General features: G+C 41.5%; 1 protein-coding gene across 3 annotated transcripts in view; it reads left to right on the top strand.

The window, feature by feature from the left end:
• Window positions 1–16,252, top strand: part of KCNQ5 (potassium voltage-gated channel subfamily Q member 5) — a 505,347-nt gene extending 489,095 nt beyond the window's left edge. For all 3 annotated transcript variants that reach the window (XM_038554513.1, XM_038554512.1, XM_038554514.1), the window contains 3 exons: window positions 7,792–7,923; window positions 10,129–10,255; window positions 11,840–16,252. In XM_038554513.1, the coding sequence (XP_038410441.1) occupies window positions 7,792–7,923; window positions 10,129–10,255; window positions 11,840–12,802 (1,222 nt within the window). In that variant the 3' untranslated portion in view covers window positions 12,803–16,252. The remainder of the gene's footprint in view (window positions 1–7,791; window positions 7,924–10,128; window positions 10,256–11,839) is intronic.
• The last annotated feature ends 2,268 nt before the right edge of the window (window positions 16,253–18,520 follow it).

Consider the following 18,520-nt stretch of genomic DNA (forward strand, 5'->3'; position numbering starts at 1 on the left):
ACCAAAACAGGATCTGGGAGCATAAGGGACCATTTGTGCAGCTTGGACAAATTTGGTAATATAATCCCCAGAGGTGGGGGCACAGAGGGTAAAAGACTGTCCTCTCCAGAAATTGTTTCCTGTGCTCGCTTCGGCAGCACATATACTAAAAAAAAAAAAAAAGAAAGAAAGAAAGAAATTGTTTCCTATCACTTACACCAGTCTGGGTTAAACCCTTCTCTTCTGCACTCCCACGAGCCTGAGCTTCCTACCCCTTCCACTCACACACAGTCTGCCCTACCAGACAGCAAGTGCTCAAGCAACAGGGTTTACTTCTTCATCGATGTATCGCCGCATCCCGCACAGAGTCCGGCATGTGGTGGGCAGTCAATAAATGCCTGATAGGTGAATGAAAAAATCCACCAGTGAATTCCTGAGTCCCACGTGGCAGACACGCCTGTGGCATTGCTTAGGGAAGCAGCCACACTGAGCTCATCTAAAGGGCTCCTGGCTCCGGACAAATGACGCTCTTGGATCCTGTCAGAGCTCCTGGCCCCGGTGAGTGCTGCCTTCCACAAGGACTGGAGAGAAGAAGAAACTGGAGACAAATCATCACTAGAGGCTCCTTCAACTCTGCCAGCTTCTTTTCAGCGGAGTCAGTGCTCCTCAGCGCCTAGCACAGAACCCAGCACAGCATGGCAGGCACTCAAGAATAGTTACTGAAAGAATGAATCACCCTGCACCCTGCACCCTGCACTCCCTTTTCCCTTCCAAGGGGGTCCTTTAAAAAAACAAATGGAACTTCTTAACTACTTCTTGCATGAAACCTCACCCCTTGCTCAGGGAAGGAGGTCAGGACACATTCAGGTTCTCATTGGAGGCCTGCCACCTAAGCGCACTGACACTCTGCCTTATGGGTATGACAGGTGTGACAAGAGAAGACTTAGCAAAACGCACGCACCCCATCACTTCTTTGCCTGGCGGCAGGGAGCACGGAGATCATTCTGCTCCTCCCCTTCCCACCTCCATTTCAGAAGCTCTCAACCCGGACTGTACGTTAGAACGACCAGAGGAGTTTCATAAAAAATCTCGGGGGCCGCACCCCCGGGTCAGTGAACACGAGGTGGGCCCCGGGCATCCTGGGCGATTAGCGCAGCTCCCGGGAGCGGCGGGGCTTGGGAAGCCCCGGTGTCCCGCAGTCAGTCACGCTGCCGCCTCGGGTCGCGGTCGGCTGAGCCTGGCCGCCCTGCCCGCGCTCCGGCTGCCGGCCGCGCTCCACCATCTGTTCGGTGGCGGCCGCAGTCACCGCCGTGGTCTCCTAATCGCTCCTATCTCTGCATATTCATATGTCATGCCGTTACCCTGATTTAGAGGGCTGGAACAAGACTCTTGCAAGATTTTATAACTCATGGCAGCACAACAAATGCACCTACATTTCCTTATAAGTGCACATGTGTTTGTGTGTATATATAGACATAGTCTACCCAGAGTTTAACTTCGCTTTAGCTATTTCTCCGAGCTCAGAAAATTCTATGAGCAGACTTCTTTCAGTTTCAACAGGAGGTGCCAGCTTATTAGGTTTGTCATGAATCTTTTCCCCCCTCTAGTGGCACTGCGCGGCATGTCAGCGTTGTGTAGGATGTCTCCCACTCCTAGCTAGCCTCTGGGTTCCCTGCAGCATCAGAAGACATGAACTTTTAAGAGATTTTCCTCTTCGTTGCTGCATTAATCCCAGTGGTGCAGTTTAAGCTCTTGAAAAAAAAGAAGCCAGTGAGAACCTGACTCCTCGGCCTTTCTTTGGTCTTCCAAAGGACCCTCCAACATATACCAGTAAGAACAGGCCATTCACTTGGCAGCTTTATTGAGAACCTATGTGCCAGGCATGTGTAAGTGAAAAGAGCTTGTATTATATCAAAGCATCTTTTTTGTTGTTGTTATTTTGTGTTAAAATATAAGATCCGGGGCACCTGGGTGGTGCCCAGTCGGTTAAGCATCTGCCTTCCTGCTCAGGTCATGATCCCAGATCCCAGAGTCCTGGGATGGAGCCTCCATGTCAGGTTCCCTGCTCAGCGGGGGAGTCTATGTTGCCCTCTCCCTCTGCTCTTCCACCCCCTTGCTCCTGCTCTCTCTTTTTCAAATAAATATAGTTGTAAATAAATAAATAATAATAAATAAATAACATAAATATGATTTTAATATTAAGACAATTTATTAAGACAACATTGTTATTAAAAGCTCAGCACTGGGGGCAACACGGTTGATGCAGAGGTTTAGCACCGACTTCGGCCCAGGACCTGATCCTGGAGACCTGGGATCGTGTCCCATGTTGGGCTACCTGCATGGAGCCTGCTTCTCCCTCTGCCTGTGTCTCTGCCTCTCTCTCTCTCTCTCTGTGTGTCTCTCATGAATAAATAAATAAAATCTTAAAAAAAAAAAAAAAAAGCAGCTCAGCACTGGAGCCAAACTGGTTAAAATCCCAATTCCACATTTACTAGCTATCTAACCTCAGGCAAGTTATTTAACCTCTCTATGCCTCAGTTTCCTTATCTACAACACAGATGACAATGATACCCATTTCATAAGATATTTCTATAAAGTATTACTTAGCATTATTATCACCTTAATTGTTATTTTTTTTTGCTATTAAGTCTTCTTTTTTAAATTTATTTATTTATTTTACAAAGAGAGAGAGAGTAGGGGAAGAGCAGAGGAAAAGAATCTCAAGCAGACAAAGGCAAAGGCAAAATGACTGTCATCATCCTTTATATAAATTACTGGTTTCAGAAATACATATGTTGTTAAAAATTCCCTCCATGTTTATAAAACATATTGCCTGATTTAGAATTTTCATATCTCACCTCAGACCTTTTCAATGTTTTCATTTTCAACCAACAACAAAGATAGTTAAGAAAATATGTTGTCCGGGGACACCTGGCTGGCTCAGTCAGTAGAGCACATGACTCTTGATCTCAGGGTTGTGGGGTTGGAGCCCCATGTTGAGGGTAGAGATTACTTTAAAAAATAAAATAGGGATCCCTGGGTGGCGCAGCGGTTTGGTGCCTGCCTTTGGCCCAGGGCGCGATCCTGGAGACCCGGGATCGATTCCCACGTCGGGCTCCCGGTGCATGTAGCCTGCTTCTCCCTCTGCCTGTGTCTCTGCCTCTCTCTCTCTCTCTCTCTCTCTCTCTCACTGTGTGCCTATCATAAATAAATAAAAATTAAAAAAAAATAAAATAAAATATTTTTTTAAAAAGAAAATCTATTTGTTGTTCATCTTAGAAAACTTAATAATCCTTAATAGGCAGAATTTTTTTACTCTCAGTAATGTCCTGGTAAATGCTTAGCAACCAGCAGTCCTAGACAGGAAACTGATTATCTTCTATGGTGTTTCTGTATGGCCATGACGATAAGTATGCAAAGCTGAGTCAATACTAAAGTTCTTTTTTTTAATATTTTATTTATTTATTCATGAGACACAGAGAGACAAAGACATAGGCAGAGGGAGAAGCAGACTCCAGGAGGATCCTGATGCAGGACTTGATCCCAGGACCCCAGGGATCATGACCTGAGCCAAAGGCAGATGCTCAACCACTAAGCCACCCAGATGTCCCTATTAAAGTTCTTAATCGGCTTACCATTGATTCCTAAACATCATATCATTCTTTGGGGGTCATTGATTCTTACACATTGCATCACTACTTGTGAGTATTGCTTTCTTTCTAGTGCTTTACTTACAGATTTTCTTACTTTCATGTGTAGAAATTAAAAATTGAAATAATAATACCATTTCAATTATTTGAAAAGGAGGAGTATAAGCTGGGATGGGCTGGAGATAGTTTACACTGACTCTCAGGAGCTGAATGTTACAGTTTTGGGAATTTTGCTGCTTGTTAAATACATCCATTATTAAAAGTTAAATTGTATAAACTCATAATAAAATAAGTTACATTAAAAACAAAGGCAATACATATTCAACATTCACTATTTCCTAATAATTTTACTACATATTACTCTATATTCTTGAGTTATACACATCTATTCTAAATGTATCGTATAAACACTATCTATGGGATCCCTAGGTGGCTCAGCAGTTTAGCGCCTGCCTTCAGCCCAGGGCATGATCCTGGAGTCCCAAGATCGAATCCCACGTCGGGCTCCCTGCATGGAGCCCACTTCTCCCTCTGCCTGTGTCTCTGCCTCTCTCTCTCTCTGTCTCTCATGAATAAATAAAATCTTTTTAAAAAATAAAATAAATAAACACTATCTAATGATATAATTTTGCACATCTCTTCCCAACTTCTTGCCCAGTGATGCCACACTGATAGCTCAAAATGAAGTATGGTAGGAGTATTTGTATCATGGAAATTGGCAAACAGGGCAGCCTGGGTGACTCGGAAGTTTGGTGTCACCTTCAGCCTAGGGCCTGATCTTGAAGACCTGGAATCGAGTCTCACGTTGGGCTCCCTGCATGGAGCCTGCTTCTCCCTCTGCCTGTGTCTCGGCCTCTCTCTCGCTCTCTCTCTCTCTGTGTGTGTCTCTCATGAATAAATAAATAAAATCTTTTTTAAAAATCTTAAAAGAAATTGGCAAACAGTACAAATCAAAATTATAAATATTGAGCAAAATCATTAAAAAACGGATTTTCCTTTAATTTGGCTAGCTCGTAATGGGAAATTATGTAAATAAAATGAAACTATCTATGGTCTGCTTAAAATATGACTAAGTACTAGAGTATAATACTATCTACTGAATGCTTTCAAATTGTTCTTCTGTTAAAGTATTTGTGAAAGGAAAAGAGAAAAGCAACATGCAACTTTGAGACAAATTACCATAGAGAATTCACACAACTCCCTACAAGAAACAAGGACAGGCTCCTATTAGGACAAAACAGGTCATTCAGTTTGGAGGTATGTGGGTCCACCCCTGGGCAACCTTGCCACAGACCACAAATGCCTGAGCTCCAGCCAATGGGAACACACTAACTCATGCCAAAGCTTGTCCCTTTGCATGTAGGGTGTTTTCTATCACTGTAGCCAAGAAAAAAATTGCCAAAGATCTCAGCCAATCTTTTCAACATATGCAGAATTGATGCCATGGGAAATCAGAAGGTGATATAAGGGGGAGAACAGACAGATCTGGGTGAGATACTGACTTTGCTTCATACTTGTTGCTTGTGTGGGGGCAAGTCACATAGGTTCTTTGAATCTTGGTTTCCCTAAATATAAAAGGAAAATAAGAATATCTCAAGTGCTGTTGAAGATAAGACATCTAATGTACTTCACATAACAAATGGTAATATTTGGACACCTGAGTGGCTCAGCGGTTGAGCGTCTGCCTTTGGCTCAGGGCATGATCCCGATATCTGGAATCGAGTCCTGCATCGGGCTCCTTGCACGGAGCCTGCTTCTCCCTCTGCCTGTGTCTGTCTGTCTCTGTCTCTGTCTCTCTCTCTCTCTCTCTCTGTGTCTCTCATGAATAAGTAAATAAAATATTTAAAAAAACAAATGATAATATTAATGAAAACACAAACAACAATTAAAAACCACCCAGGGATATATAAAGATGATTTTTTTCCTTTTCCCTTCACCCACCCAGGCACCATTAGCTACTCTTAAGTAAAGAAGGGTCTGGACTGTTAGATTAGCTTTTCTTCTGGTTTTCTGGTTTTATTCTTAATATTACACAGATGAGTGGATCTTTTCTTTTTCTCTTTCTTTCCTTCCTTCTCTTATTCAACAAATGTTTCTTTCCACTGTGTATAAGGAACTGTGCTAAGCCCTGAGTACACAGTGTTGAAGAATGGTAGTAGTAACAGTCATGGTAGAGGTAGTGGTAGTAACAATAGCTAACACTTAGGAAGCCTTTGCCTGTTGAGTAAAGAGGTCCAGCCCTGCTTTCATGTAACTGACATTTTACTGTGGGGAAACAGATATTTAAAAAATAATGACTGGGGCAGCCCCTGTGGCGCAGCGGTTTAGCGCCGCCTGCAGCCTGGGGTGTGATCCTAGAGACTCGGGATCGGGTCCCACGTGGGGCTCCCTGCATGGAGCCTGCTTCTCCCTCTGCCTGTGTCTCTGCCTCTCTCTCTGTCTCTATGAATAAATAAAATCTTTAAAAAATAATAATGATTGGGACGCCTGCGTGGCTCAGTGGTTGAACATCTGCCTTCGGCTCAGGTCGTGATCCTGGGGTCCTGGGACCAACTCTTGCATCAGGCTCCTGGCAGGGAGCCTGCTTCTCCCTCTGCCTATGTCTCTGCTTCTCTGTGTCTTTCATGAATTAATACATAAAATCTTTTTAAAATAATAATAATAATAATTACTCAGGGCCAAAAATTTCACAGGATACATATTTCACTAGTTTTCTCAATTTTTTAATATAGGAGACTTGAGCTCCAAACAAACTTGATAAACAAATTTAAAGCTAAAGCAAAGTACTAAGAGGTTAAATTAAAACAGATTTCCTTTGTTTTCCTCTGAATAATTCTTAAATGTTTTTGCAAACAAAAAACAGACCAAAAAAAGTTTTATCCTGAACAAAGAAGAGATTGGTGGTGAAAATATGGTAGAAAGAGGGAGTAAGACAGTTATGGATAAATGATTCCAGAAAAATAGGATACAATTAATTTGAAGTTAATAATACAATTACAAGGTAGAGTTTGGGGCTTTTTAACCAATAAAACAATTCCTTGCAATCAGCCCTCAAGATAGGTAATGAGTATTTTCTGTTTAAATCCTCTATTTATTCTTAATCTTCCCACTTTCCACCAAAGGACAACAAAGTGTGGTTTGCAGAGCCCGATGGACTGATTCTCAGCCTGGGATCCATGAGTGTGATAACGGGAGACTATGAGCCATTTCATAGTTGAAAAAACACTGGCAGGCTTAACATTTACCTGCAGTAAGGCTGCACAGGCTCATTAAAATGTTATGCTTCTTTGCTTTCTTTGGGAATAATATCAAGTTATTGCAGTAACTGTTTATTGTAGGCAACTTAGCCATTTATGGCACCATGGGATTTATTGATGAACTATTGTTTTAAAACATGAGGTCGATGTCAGGAGAAGCACTGTAACAAAAAAGATCTTTGGTTCTGAAGTCTTAAATACCCAACCTTAGTGGATGAGTGTTACTTTTGAAATAGAAGAAACCTGGCTACCTAATCACACAGTATTCGGCAGAAGTAATTTATGAAACAGTATTTTCATAAATTCCTACAGAAATACACGTTTCTCTGGAGAGAATAAGAGAGTTTTACAGACACACCTGCATCTGCATAAATTGCATAGTTACATAAAAGACCATTTTAACAATGGGGTTTTTTTGGGGTTTTGTTTTTTTTACGATTTTATTCATTTATTCATGAGAGACACACAGAGAGAGAGGCAGAGACACAGGCAGAGGGAGAAGCAGGCTCCCTGCAGGAACCCCGATGTGGGACTCGGTCCCCAACCCCAGAATCATGCCCTGGGCCAAAGGCAGATGCTCAACCGCTGAGCCACCTGGGTGTCCCCAGAATTGCATTTGACTTTGATTTTGATTCAGGGTTTCAGTGAACACTGGAAAGGTATAACACTTAATATTAAGTCTCTTTTTGTGTGTTTTTCTACTCTCAATGTGTGCCTCCCATGAGATATTCTTAAATTGCCCAATATAATCTTGGGCTTTTATGTCGCATTTCTAGAGGAGCCTAAAATAATTTGATGCATGACTTTTTTTCCTCCCAGAGTTTCTCATATTTACTAGCAAGCTATTTGGGTAACTTCTTTTAGCAAAGTTATGGAGATTAATATGGAATATGTTGCTCTTACAGGATTATGAAATTTCATGTTGCAAAACGGAAGTTTAAGGAAACATTACGCCCATATGATGTAAAAGATGTCATTGAACAATATTCTGCTGGTCATCTAGACATGTTGTGTAGAATTAAAAGTCTCCAAACACGGTAAGCAATAGAAATGTGATTTATTGTGAAGGAATAGGCATAAAAACTATCTGAGAGTAACTTTTCTGTTGTACAGAAAACTCTTGAATCTCATATTTCTCATTCATTTTTCATGGGTAACTTTTGCTTTTAATATAGATTTTCTTCCCCCTTAAAGACTTTATTTACTTATTTGAGATAGACCAGGAGCGAGAGAGATCACAGAGAGACAGAAAGGGAGAGGGAGACTCACCGCTGAGCAGGGGGCCCTACAAGGGAGTTAGACTCAAGGATCATGACCTGAGCCAAAGGCAGATGCTTAACCGACTGAGCCACCCAAGTGCTCCTTATAGATTTTTACTTAAGGATATAAATCAGTCATTAAAATCCTCCAACTACAGTATGCAGTATCTCAATTTCCTCATCTGTAAAAATGAGGATAATGTTAGTGCTTGCTTCGTAGGGTTCACATGAGGACTGAATGAGTTACAACATGTTAACTGGGTGCTTAGTAACTGTTAAGGGTTGTCGCTGATGTCATTCAAGTGATTAGTGCTATTGCTGTTTTTTTATTCTCTAAAGCCCAACTGTCCTTCAAGGAGCCATCTTTGTCCTTCCTGAAACTTTACCCAACTGTCTAGCCCACAAAAACAGACCTTTTCCTTCTCTGACCTCCTACAGCATCTAGAGCTACTACAGAGCACTGAGACACTCATAATCTTGGTATTACTGTGCCAGAGAATTGGACTCAAAAATGAATGGTTGGCTCTTGTATTGTTTCCCTGGGTGCAAGTTTATTCCCTTACTCGTGACTAAAACTGGGGCCTTTCACTTCCTTAGTGTCGTGTACAGTGCCAGATACACACTGTCTCTCCAGTGAGCATCTTACTGAGTCATTAAAAGAAATGAGTTCAATACATTACTCCAACCACATTTCATTGTGTTATCTTGAAGCCAGAATGTTCAGTCATCTCAATTTTTTAAGAGTCTTGCTTCACTCTCAGACACAAATTACTGCTGTTTGTGTTTGAAGAGTTCTTAAAACACAAGGAGAGAGTCTTAAACATTTGTTTATATGCCCACAGCACACTCAGCCCAGAGGGAAGCATATACTGGGCCCTTAGTGAACCACTTGTCGATCAATTATAGAAATCACAATTCGTTCCTTCCTTCCTGCATTTGTTCATTCATCCAACAGATAATTATTGAGCCCTTAATGTGTGCCAGGCACTATGGACATTCAGAGATTAATAAAATAATGACTTAGTCCTTGTGGAGCTTGTTAAAACAGATTAGATGTCATGACGAAAGGTAGGCACTGCCTTATTTCTGTGCAGACTAAGTAAACCAGAACGTTGAGTCGGTACTCCCAATAATTCAGTACCAACACACACACACACAAAGGAAAGTAATTCCCATTTCAGTTGATCAAGTCTCCTTGGAAATTGTTTTAACTCATCCTGAGTTATGTTACAATCTCTGCCTATGTGGCCATGGTCTTCCAAGTCCTTTAATAGAACTATTACAAAGTATGGATTTTTATAAAGTTGAACTGCTACAGAAGTTGTAGAACTAATCTTTTTTTTTTTAAGATTTTATTTATTCATGAGAGACACAGAGAGAGGCAGAGACAGGCAGAGGAAGAAACAGGCTCCCTGTGGGGTGCCTGATGCGTAGTCAATCCAAGGACCCTGGGATCAGGACCTGAGCCAAAGGCAGACAACCACTGAGCCACCCAAGTGTCCCTATAGAACTAATCCAAGTTTCTAGCTCATACAGTGTATATTTCCACCTGAAATTCCAGAAGACAGAGGCAATCACTTTCTCCCACCTATCAGATGTACAATAAATGTTCACTGAATAATCTGTTCTATTAACATGAAATAATCATAATTATGATTTTATCATATTTTCAGCAGTTAAATTCAGAAAATGCCTGGTCAAAGATGGAAACAGATAAATTACTTTGTAGTTTAGGACAATTTTGCCTGCAGAAGATTGCCCATGAGCGACTTCATCACAGACCGGAATAATGAGAAAATTAATCTCATGTGTAATTCTCATGTTAAGAAAATAAGCACATCAACTGGAATAAGTTCATTTTTATCTCATCTTATATAAATTAAAGATAATTGTCTTTAATTTTTCTTTTCAAAACACTTTATTCTGGCCTGGGGCAATCTCCATCTTCAGCATTTATAATCCTATCTCCTCTTTCTCTGATAGTGTTGACCAAATTCTTGGAAAAGGGCAAATCACATCAGATAAGAAGAGCCGAGAAAAAATAACAGCAGAACATGAGACCCCCGATGACCTCAGTATGCTTGGCCGGGTGGTCAAAGTGGAAAAGCAGGTATGATTCAACTGTAGTGGCTAACTTTTCCAACAGAATTTTTTAAATAAAAAGTGTGGCCCCTTGGATGTAGTTTAGTGATTAATATATTTTAAAGGAGTAAAATCAAGAAAGAATGAATGAAATTACATTTTTTGTGCAGAGACAGTGTTCTCTAAAACACTTGGATTTCCATACAAGGAATAAACAATTTCATCTCATCAATCAATGCAAGAACTAGAAGCAACTATAGATTTTCCACAGTAAAATAACAAAAATCTATTTTTCATTTGTGTTTTGGTGATTGTCACTGTCTCTTTTTTTCACTCTTTTTTTAAAAACTAAAACCTCATTATAACTGTCATGGTACATTGAAAGTTGTTAACTCTAAAGCTGTAGCTTCTCATACAAAAATAATTATCCAAACGAAGAGACAGAGTTTTTTTTGAACTATAGAGAACACACTGATGGTTACCAGAGAGGAGGTGGGGGGATGGGTGAAATAGGTGATGGGGATTAAACAGCACACTTGTATGACCACTGAGTACCATATGGAATTGCAGAATCACTATATTGTACACCTGAAACTAATATAACTCTGTATGTTAACTACACTGGAATTAAAATTAAAAACTTAATAAAAAAAGACAATTATCCGGAAATCAAATTGTTCCCCCAACCTAATCAAACTATCTTGAGTATTAATTTTGAAGCATTTCATACTTTTCTTAAAGATTTTATTTATTTATTTATTTATTTACTTACTTACTTACTTACTTGACACAGAGAGAGTGCTTGTGCTTGTGTAAGCACAAGCAGGGGGAGCAGCAGAGCAAGAGGGAGAAGACTCCCCACTGAGCAGGGAGCCCAGGGACACAGGGCTTGATCCCAGGACCCTGAGATCATGACCCGAGCCAAAGGCAGACATTTAACCAACTGAGCCACCCAGGCACTCCCATACCTTTATTATTTTTTTTTTTTTAGATTTTATTTATTTATTCATGAGAGACACAGAGAGGCAGAGACATAAACAGAAGGAGAAGCAGGCTCCCTGCAAGGAGTCCGATATGGGACTCAATCCTGGACCCCAGGATTATGACCTGAGCCAAAGGCAGATGCTCAACGCCTGGCCCACCCAGATGCCTCCATACCTTTATTTTTAAATTCAGAACCACCTACATTGATATTTAAGGTCTTGATTTCATTAGAGAAGGAGTTCTTGACTAGACTGCAGTAAAGCCCCAGAATGATTTCTTGGAGGAGGCTTAGTAAAGGCAACTTGATTGGGCTGGGAGTCTTAGAAGTTGCTTTCTTACAGTGCTCCTTTGTTTTCTGAGACCATCAACTGTTTATTTTAAAGACTTAAGGGGGAGGGGTATTGGTGGAGATTATGTAGAGGCCAAAGCATACCTCTCCTCCTAAATCATCCCTTGGCCCCACCACAGCTAGAGGTACATTCTGAGGTGGTACGAAAGGTCACGACTATATTATGCTTTATACTGAATATTTAGCTGTATGGGCACACCAAGACTGCATTTTTTTAATTCTAGAAATGAAGTCCATTCTTAGGTTATACTCACATGTGACCCTTTTCCTCACTTTCAGGTACAGTCCATTGAGTCCAAGCTGGACTGCCTACTAGATATCTATCAACAGGTCCTCCGGAAAGGCTCTGCCTCAGCCCTCACCTTGGCCTCATTCCAGATCCCACCCTTTGAATGTGAACAGACATCTGACTATCAAAGCCCTGTGGATAGCAAAGACCTGTCCAGTTCCGCACAAAACAGTGGCTGCTTATCCAGATCAGCTAGTGCCAACATCTCTCGAGGCCTGCAGTTCATTCTGACGCCAAATGAGTTCAGCGCTCAGACTTTCTATGCGCTTAGCCCTACTATGCACAGTCAAGCAACACAGGTGCCAATGAGTCAAAGTGATGGCTCCGCGGTGGCAGCCACCAGCAACATTGCAAACCAAATAAATGTGGCACCTAAGCCAGCAGCCCCAACAACTTTACAGATCCCACCTCCTCTCCCAGCCATCAAGCATCTGCCCAGGCCAGAGACCCTGCACCCAAACCCCGCAGGCTTACAGGAAAGCATTTCTGATGTCACCACCTGCCTTGTTGCCTCCAAGGAAAATGTTCAGGTTGCACAGTCCAACCTGACCAAGGACCGTTCTCTAAGGAAAAGCTTTGACATGGGAGGAGAAACTCTCTTATCTGTCCGCCCCGTGGCACCCAAGGACTTGGGCAAATCTCTGTCGGTACAAAACCTGATCAGGTCGACGGAGGAACTGAATATACAGCTTTCTGGGAGTGAGTCAAGTGGCTCCAGAGGCAGCCAAGATTTTTACCCCAAATGGAGGGAATCCAAATTGTTTATAACTGATGAAGAGGTGGGTCCTGAAGAGACTGAGACAGACACATTTGATGCCGTGCCACAGCCTCCCAGGGAAACTGCTTTTGCATCAGACTCTCTAAGGACTGGAAGATCACGATCATCTCAGAGCATTTGTAAGGCAGGAGAAAGTACAGAAGCCCTCAGCTTGCCTCATGTCAAACTGAAATAAGTTCTTCATTCTCCTTCTAGCATAGCAGTTCCTTTAGCCATACATATCATTGCATGAACTATTTTGAAAGCCCTTCTAAAAAAGATGAAATCACGAGAATCAGGAAGAACATGAAAGGCAGTTTATAAGCCCGTTATCTTTTAATTGCATGAAAATGCATGTTTAGGGATGGCAGAAATTCCAAGGTACATCAACATTAACCCACTCACTTAGTAAAGTACCTTGAGTTAAAAATCCTGAGAAACCAAATATTGCTAATGCTACGGGGTATGTGAAAATGTCAAGATTAGGTCATTTAGAAGATTTGACTCTGTGTTTTGAAATTACGGGAGTAAACAACTTCAAATTTCAGGCATTTCTGCTTGTGATTAAACACAAAATACATTTTCAAAATTAGGCCATAATGTATATGTAAACACGATGGCTACCATCAACCGCTGCTAACAAGGTTTCAAGTAAAGCAGAACTTGGGAATAATAGAAATGGCTGCTTATATCAAGATCTATTTGCCAACCCATTCCTATTCAGTCATTTTATTATTAATGTGATTTGAATGTCAATCTGTGTGCTTTTGGTGATCCAGCGCTGTGGCAAGCAACTTTGCACATCATTTTCATGTTGTTCTTTATGACGAGAATGTTCTTCAATTAGAAAGCGTGCAAATCATGAAATTCAGGGCCAGTGGGGCAAATAGACCATTTGACACATGTGAGTTCCCGGGAACATAGTCCCTGAAGGCTGAATCAACTTCATACGTGCTCTACTTCTACACAAGCAGATACGATACTGAAGAGTAGAAGGGCCAGCGCTGTGGTGCTGATCCCTCTGCAGTGCCACCCCCGGCCAGGCAAGGAAGGGGCCAGCGAGAGAAACCATTCCCACTAAACCGGTAACACAGGCAGGATCCCTGGGGAATTAGACATTTGAGTGAGAGTGAGATGAGAAAGGCTTGAGAATAATCCAGACACAACACCAGGATGTAGGTGAAGTTAGTGAAAAGAGCTTCGCCCTCAGAGGGCAATGAGAGGGAGAAATAACAAACCGAAAGAGAAGAACTCTGTCTTTTTAGAAAATGAATACTGCTAGGGAATTCAACTACCTAAACAGCCCTTCTTATATAGAAACAGAGAATTTTGCAAGTTATTTATTTTTTACTATGCCCTGAATGTGTTTTGCTATTACGTCGTACATTTTGCATATGGAAGGCTGTAACTAAACTTCCTTGACTTTTTTATATTGTAGCGGATGTTTTCTATTCTCCAACCCCCACCTCCACCCCCGCAGAATGTTGCCCCAAACCTATAATTATTGGTCCCATTTCCCAGTATACACATTTACAGTTAGAAGCCAGGTACCCCGGCAGGGTCTGCAAATCAAAACGCTTCATCATGTAACACAAAAGCAAGGACCCAAGGGAAGCAAAATGAAAGATGGATTTACCAGAAAGCCCGCCCTGCTGACTGCTTGTTGGCACCCTTGCTTGCTGTCTCAGAACTTCAGCCATGGTGATAGCATTCAAGAGGCAAGGGGAAGCCAGAGAGCACTTCGGTTCAATTAAACTCCAGCCGCAGATGGACTTACAAAAGGAAGAGTTTTCTCCTTGGCAGGGAAGAATTAAAAAAAAAAAAAAAAACCACCTCAGCAGCCAGGAAGACAAAGCAAGGATAGCAACTGGTTGGTTGTCCCAAGCCAGGAGGAGGCCCTGAAATCCACCCACCCTTCCCAACTGTCTCCCCCAGCCGGCTTGCTCCATCTCTGACTCCCCTCCTACCTTTCTTCTCCAATGACTTCTCAATTCCCTGCCACTATTTCGTTCCTGATCTCCGCCAGACTTTTCCCAGTATCCATCCCCAAGTCAACCACTTCTCCATCCTTCCTCAGATAGGCTTCTCTGCCTTTTAAAACCCTTGTCCCTTTTGATAAACACTGAAGTTTTAAAAGCCTCCTCTTCTCAACCCACCTGGATTCCAGGCCACTCCCCTGGGTTGTACCATTCAGCATCTTCTTGGCTGCTGGAGACACATGGATGTTAGGGTCTAAATTTTACACTCTAGCTAAAAATGATTTTATCAAGCTTTTGAAGCAAATCTTTTCATTTTTGAAGCACAGAATTTTAGTAAATTATGAAATGCAATTTTTCACCTACTAGGTCTCCACTCAACCTGAACTTGTGATATACCCTCCCAAGGAGGTTGTACAAACACACACACACAGATGCGCACGCGCAAAGTATCATTCCACTGACCTAAAGCCAGACACCTGCCATGCACTTGGCAGGCTTTCTCCAATTATCAGTTGAGGAAGAGGAGGGAGGCAGCAACTTTCAGGTAGCACTGATTCCTGGACATACCCTGTCCTGGGTCGACCCCACTGGCAGCAGGAATTCTGAATGTATTGGGGACCCCTTCTTAGGCCTCAGACATAGTACCGTTCATCCAGCATCGCTGAAGACTGAAGACTCAGAAACAAACCCTAAATGCATCACTGAGGTCTTAATCAGAGCAAAATGTGATAAACTATGATGTGAAAACCTTTTATATATTGAAGCCATGACCATTTTTGTGTCTATCTCACTCTAGCACAAAAACTCTTGGATGTTAAAAGATAGTTGTATTGTATGAAAGCTGTAGGGTTTTGTCTATTGTGTGACTCTCTACGGAGTTGAGAGGGGTCTCCCATTAACACTTAGCAAAGTCCCATTGGTCAATGCCAAATGGTGTCTTGAAGCACAATTTAGCTGAGCACTGAGCAGCCACATGCTTTCTCGGTTCAAAGTTTGTCTGCCTTCTTCAATATGTAGGGTTGATCGAGCTAACACTTACTAGCAAACATCCCTTATATGAGGTTAACTAAAAATATTGCTGTGTCTGGTCTAAATGTTCGCATTTTGTTCAATTAAATTAATATCTGTAGGTTGCAAGTTGTTTTAAGTGAGAGACACTTTATTGAGTTTTTAAGTCTTTATCTCCTGTTCAAAGGTGCCTTTCTCACCTCCCATTGACTCAGTGACTCTGAAAGTTCCTAATTTGCAGGTGAAACCAGTCTAACAGAGAGGAGGAAACCAGGCACAGTGACTAATTCTCATGCCCATTAGCAAAGCAAAACTACAAGAAAAGATGAAAACCTGAGCAACTAAATTAATGGATCACTTCATTCAACCAGCCTGAGAATATGTCAGAAACATTAACTTATCTCCCCAGAAGCTGATATTTTTTGCCTTAAATGACATGGTTGTGTTTTTGTAAGAGAAACTTAATATAACTATGTGCATTTTAAGTGAGCAGTTCTAAAAGTCAAGTATGACAATACAGTTGTCTGTTCCTGAAAACAAATAAATCAGGAATATCATTACCCATCTCAAGCTATCATTGAAATGTAATTTCCTTTGCTCTCTTTTACTGGGCTCATTTGTTTTAAAGTAAAACATTAAAAAGATGTCTATAAACAGTGTGACTGCTTTTATCTGGAACTAACTGGTTGGTTCTGAACTGACTGGTCCCAGTCAACCAAACTGGCTGTGTACAGATTTGGGGCTGAATTATAAAAGTGATCGTCCTGCAGTGTTAGTGAAGAAATCATTGTAATTTGGGTAGGGGGAAATTTGCAAATGTTTTTGAGTGTGTATCATAAAAATTCAATATAGATCAAAATTCAGAGAGCAGCACATGTGAGCTTTGTATTAACTATAATAAAAGGGGGTGCTAAACAAGTAATTGGAAATCACTGGGGGATAGGCAGGTGCCCAAACCTGCAACCCCTGGCTACTCAGAATTGCCATGTTTAGCACCTCACCAGCTCTGTCTTACCAGGGGAGGACTTCTCCAAAAGGGATCTTTCCCTTCTTCCCTAGGATAGCCCATTCCTTCTGTTTTCATAGTAATTTTGTGCTGAAGTATCCATGATTAATTCCAGTGGAATTATTTTAAAGGAGACTGGATGTCAGGACTCTGGAATACAAAGTAACAAAACCATAGGAGAGGCACCTGAGACAGGAGGAAGTAGTGAGGGAGGGTTATCCTGGGCAGGATACGGTGCAAGGACTTCCCACCATAGCTCTCCTGAGACCAAACAGGTATGTGCCTAGAGATGATGAAAATAAAATTGTGTATGGAACATGCCTTCTTGACCAACTTAGAAGTGTAAATCACTTCCAAACACTTTTGAACCAGTTTATGGCCCAACCTCTCACCCCTACTATTTAAACACAGAATATACTTAGGACAACAATTCTACTTTAACCATTGATAAAAATAGGTTCCCATACCCTGAAGTGGCAACTTTTATTAGCCTGGATTTAACTGCTTCAAAAATGTGGTGGAAGGGCAAATTGGGTTTAATTAAATTTTAATTATGGCAAGACTTCACCTGAGTCTATGTAATTGCAAACTATTGAAGATTTTACTACATACATTTCAGAGCAGAAATTTATCAGACATATTGTGTATAAACTATAGATTTAGGCACCACCCTGGAAATTAGAGCACAACAAAACTGGTAAATGGCAAAATGTTTTTGTTCAAATAAATATAGAAAATCCAAAGGTACATTGGTATGACTTCTCTTTGCCCATTCACATGATTCACTATATGTCTATCATAATTTTGGTGACTATTTTAAGTCCAATGTGCTCTAGTGGCATTCTCGACACACTGCCACAATACCTACACCTACTTTTCCAATTATATGGCTTTTTTCTCATGTTTAGTGATGCTCATCCCTCCTATTACTTGCTTTTTTTTTCTTTTCCTTTGCCTACATTAGCATGACTCCCTTTCTGGAGTGCCAATCCCTGCCTGTCACCATGATCCCAAGTAACAGGGTACTCATTCATCCCCATGCTACAGCTCAGGGTGCTCCACAGTTGGGTGGGGTAATCCCCATCCCCTATTTTCCCCCATATCTGCCACATCTGACTCTCACTCTTTCTCCTCATAAACATGAGTAGGCTTCCCCGTTACCAGCAATCATTGAGAACTTTATTTTTCCCAACATCTCACCTTCCCTTTAGAACTGAAATACTTAGAAAAGAAATAAGGGATTTCCATGCCCACAGCATCCATCCACCAGCCAGTATGACAATCACACCCACGACCATTCAATACCACAGAAAAACCCCTCTGTGAGTGAAATTAATGAAATCTATGAAATTACAAATCTTGCTGGGTTTTGACAGGCACTGAGGGGGGCACTTGATGGGATGAGCACTGGGTGTTATACTATATGTTGGCAAATCGAACTCCGATAAAAAATACATAGATAAAATAAACTATATTCCAAATTCAACCACTTCCTAGCACTTCCACCACTTCTCCGTAGTCCAGGGTACCGGCTTCTCTCACCTGCAATCCCTCACGGTTGAGATACAGGCTGCTAGAGGAGAAGCTTAAACAGGAAGAGTTCAAGTGAGGACATGTTTAGCTTGCCAAACTCTTGGCTAGAGAGATTCAAATGTGGATTTGGCATTGAGTAAGGTTCTGGAAAGGGGATTTAGAAAGCCTTCCTCTCAATTTATTCATAGTTCACAGGACTTCAGGATCTTTTGCTCCCAGAACACCCTGTCACCACCCCCAAACTTCTAGCAATCAGGAACAATGCCCGAAGACCTAAGGTTTACTGGGCTGCCGGATGCCCATCTCATCAGGCAGTTGGAGTAGATCCAGTTTCTGTCCCCATCTAGACCCTCCACCTCCCCCCAACACACACACACACACATTTCTC

The sequence above is a fragment of the Canis lupus genome, chromosome 12 (genome assembly GCF_011100685.1).
Source record: "Canis lupus familiaris isolate Mischka breed German Shepherd chromosome 12, alternate assembly UU_Cfam_GSD_1.0, whole genome shotgun sequence".
Taxonomy (NCBI): Eukaryota; Metazoa; Chordata; class Mammalia; order Carnivora; family Canidae; genus Canis; species Canis lupus.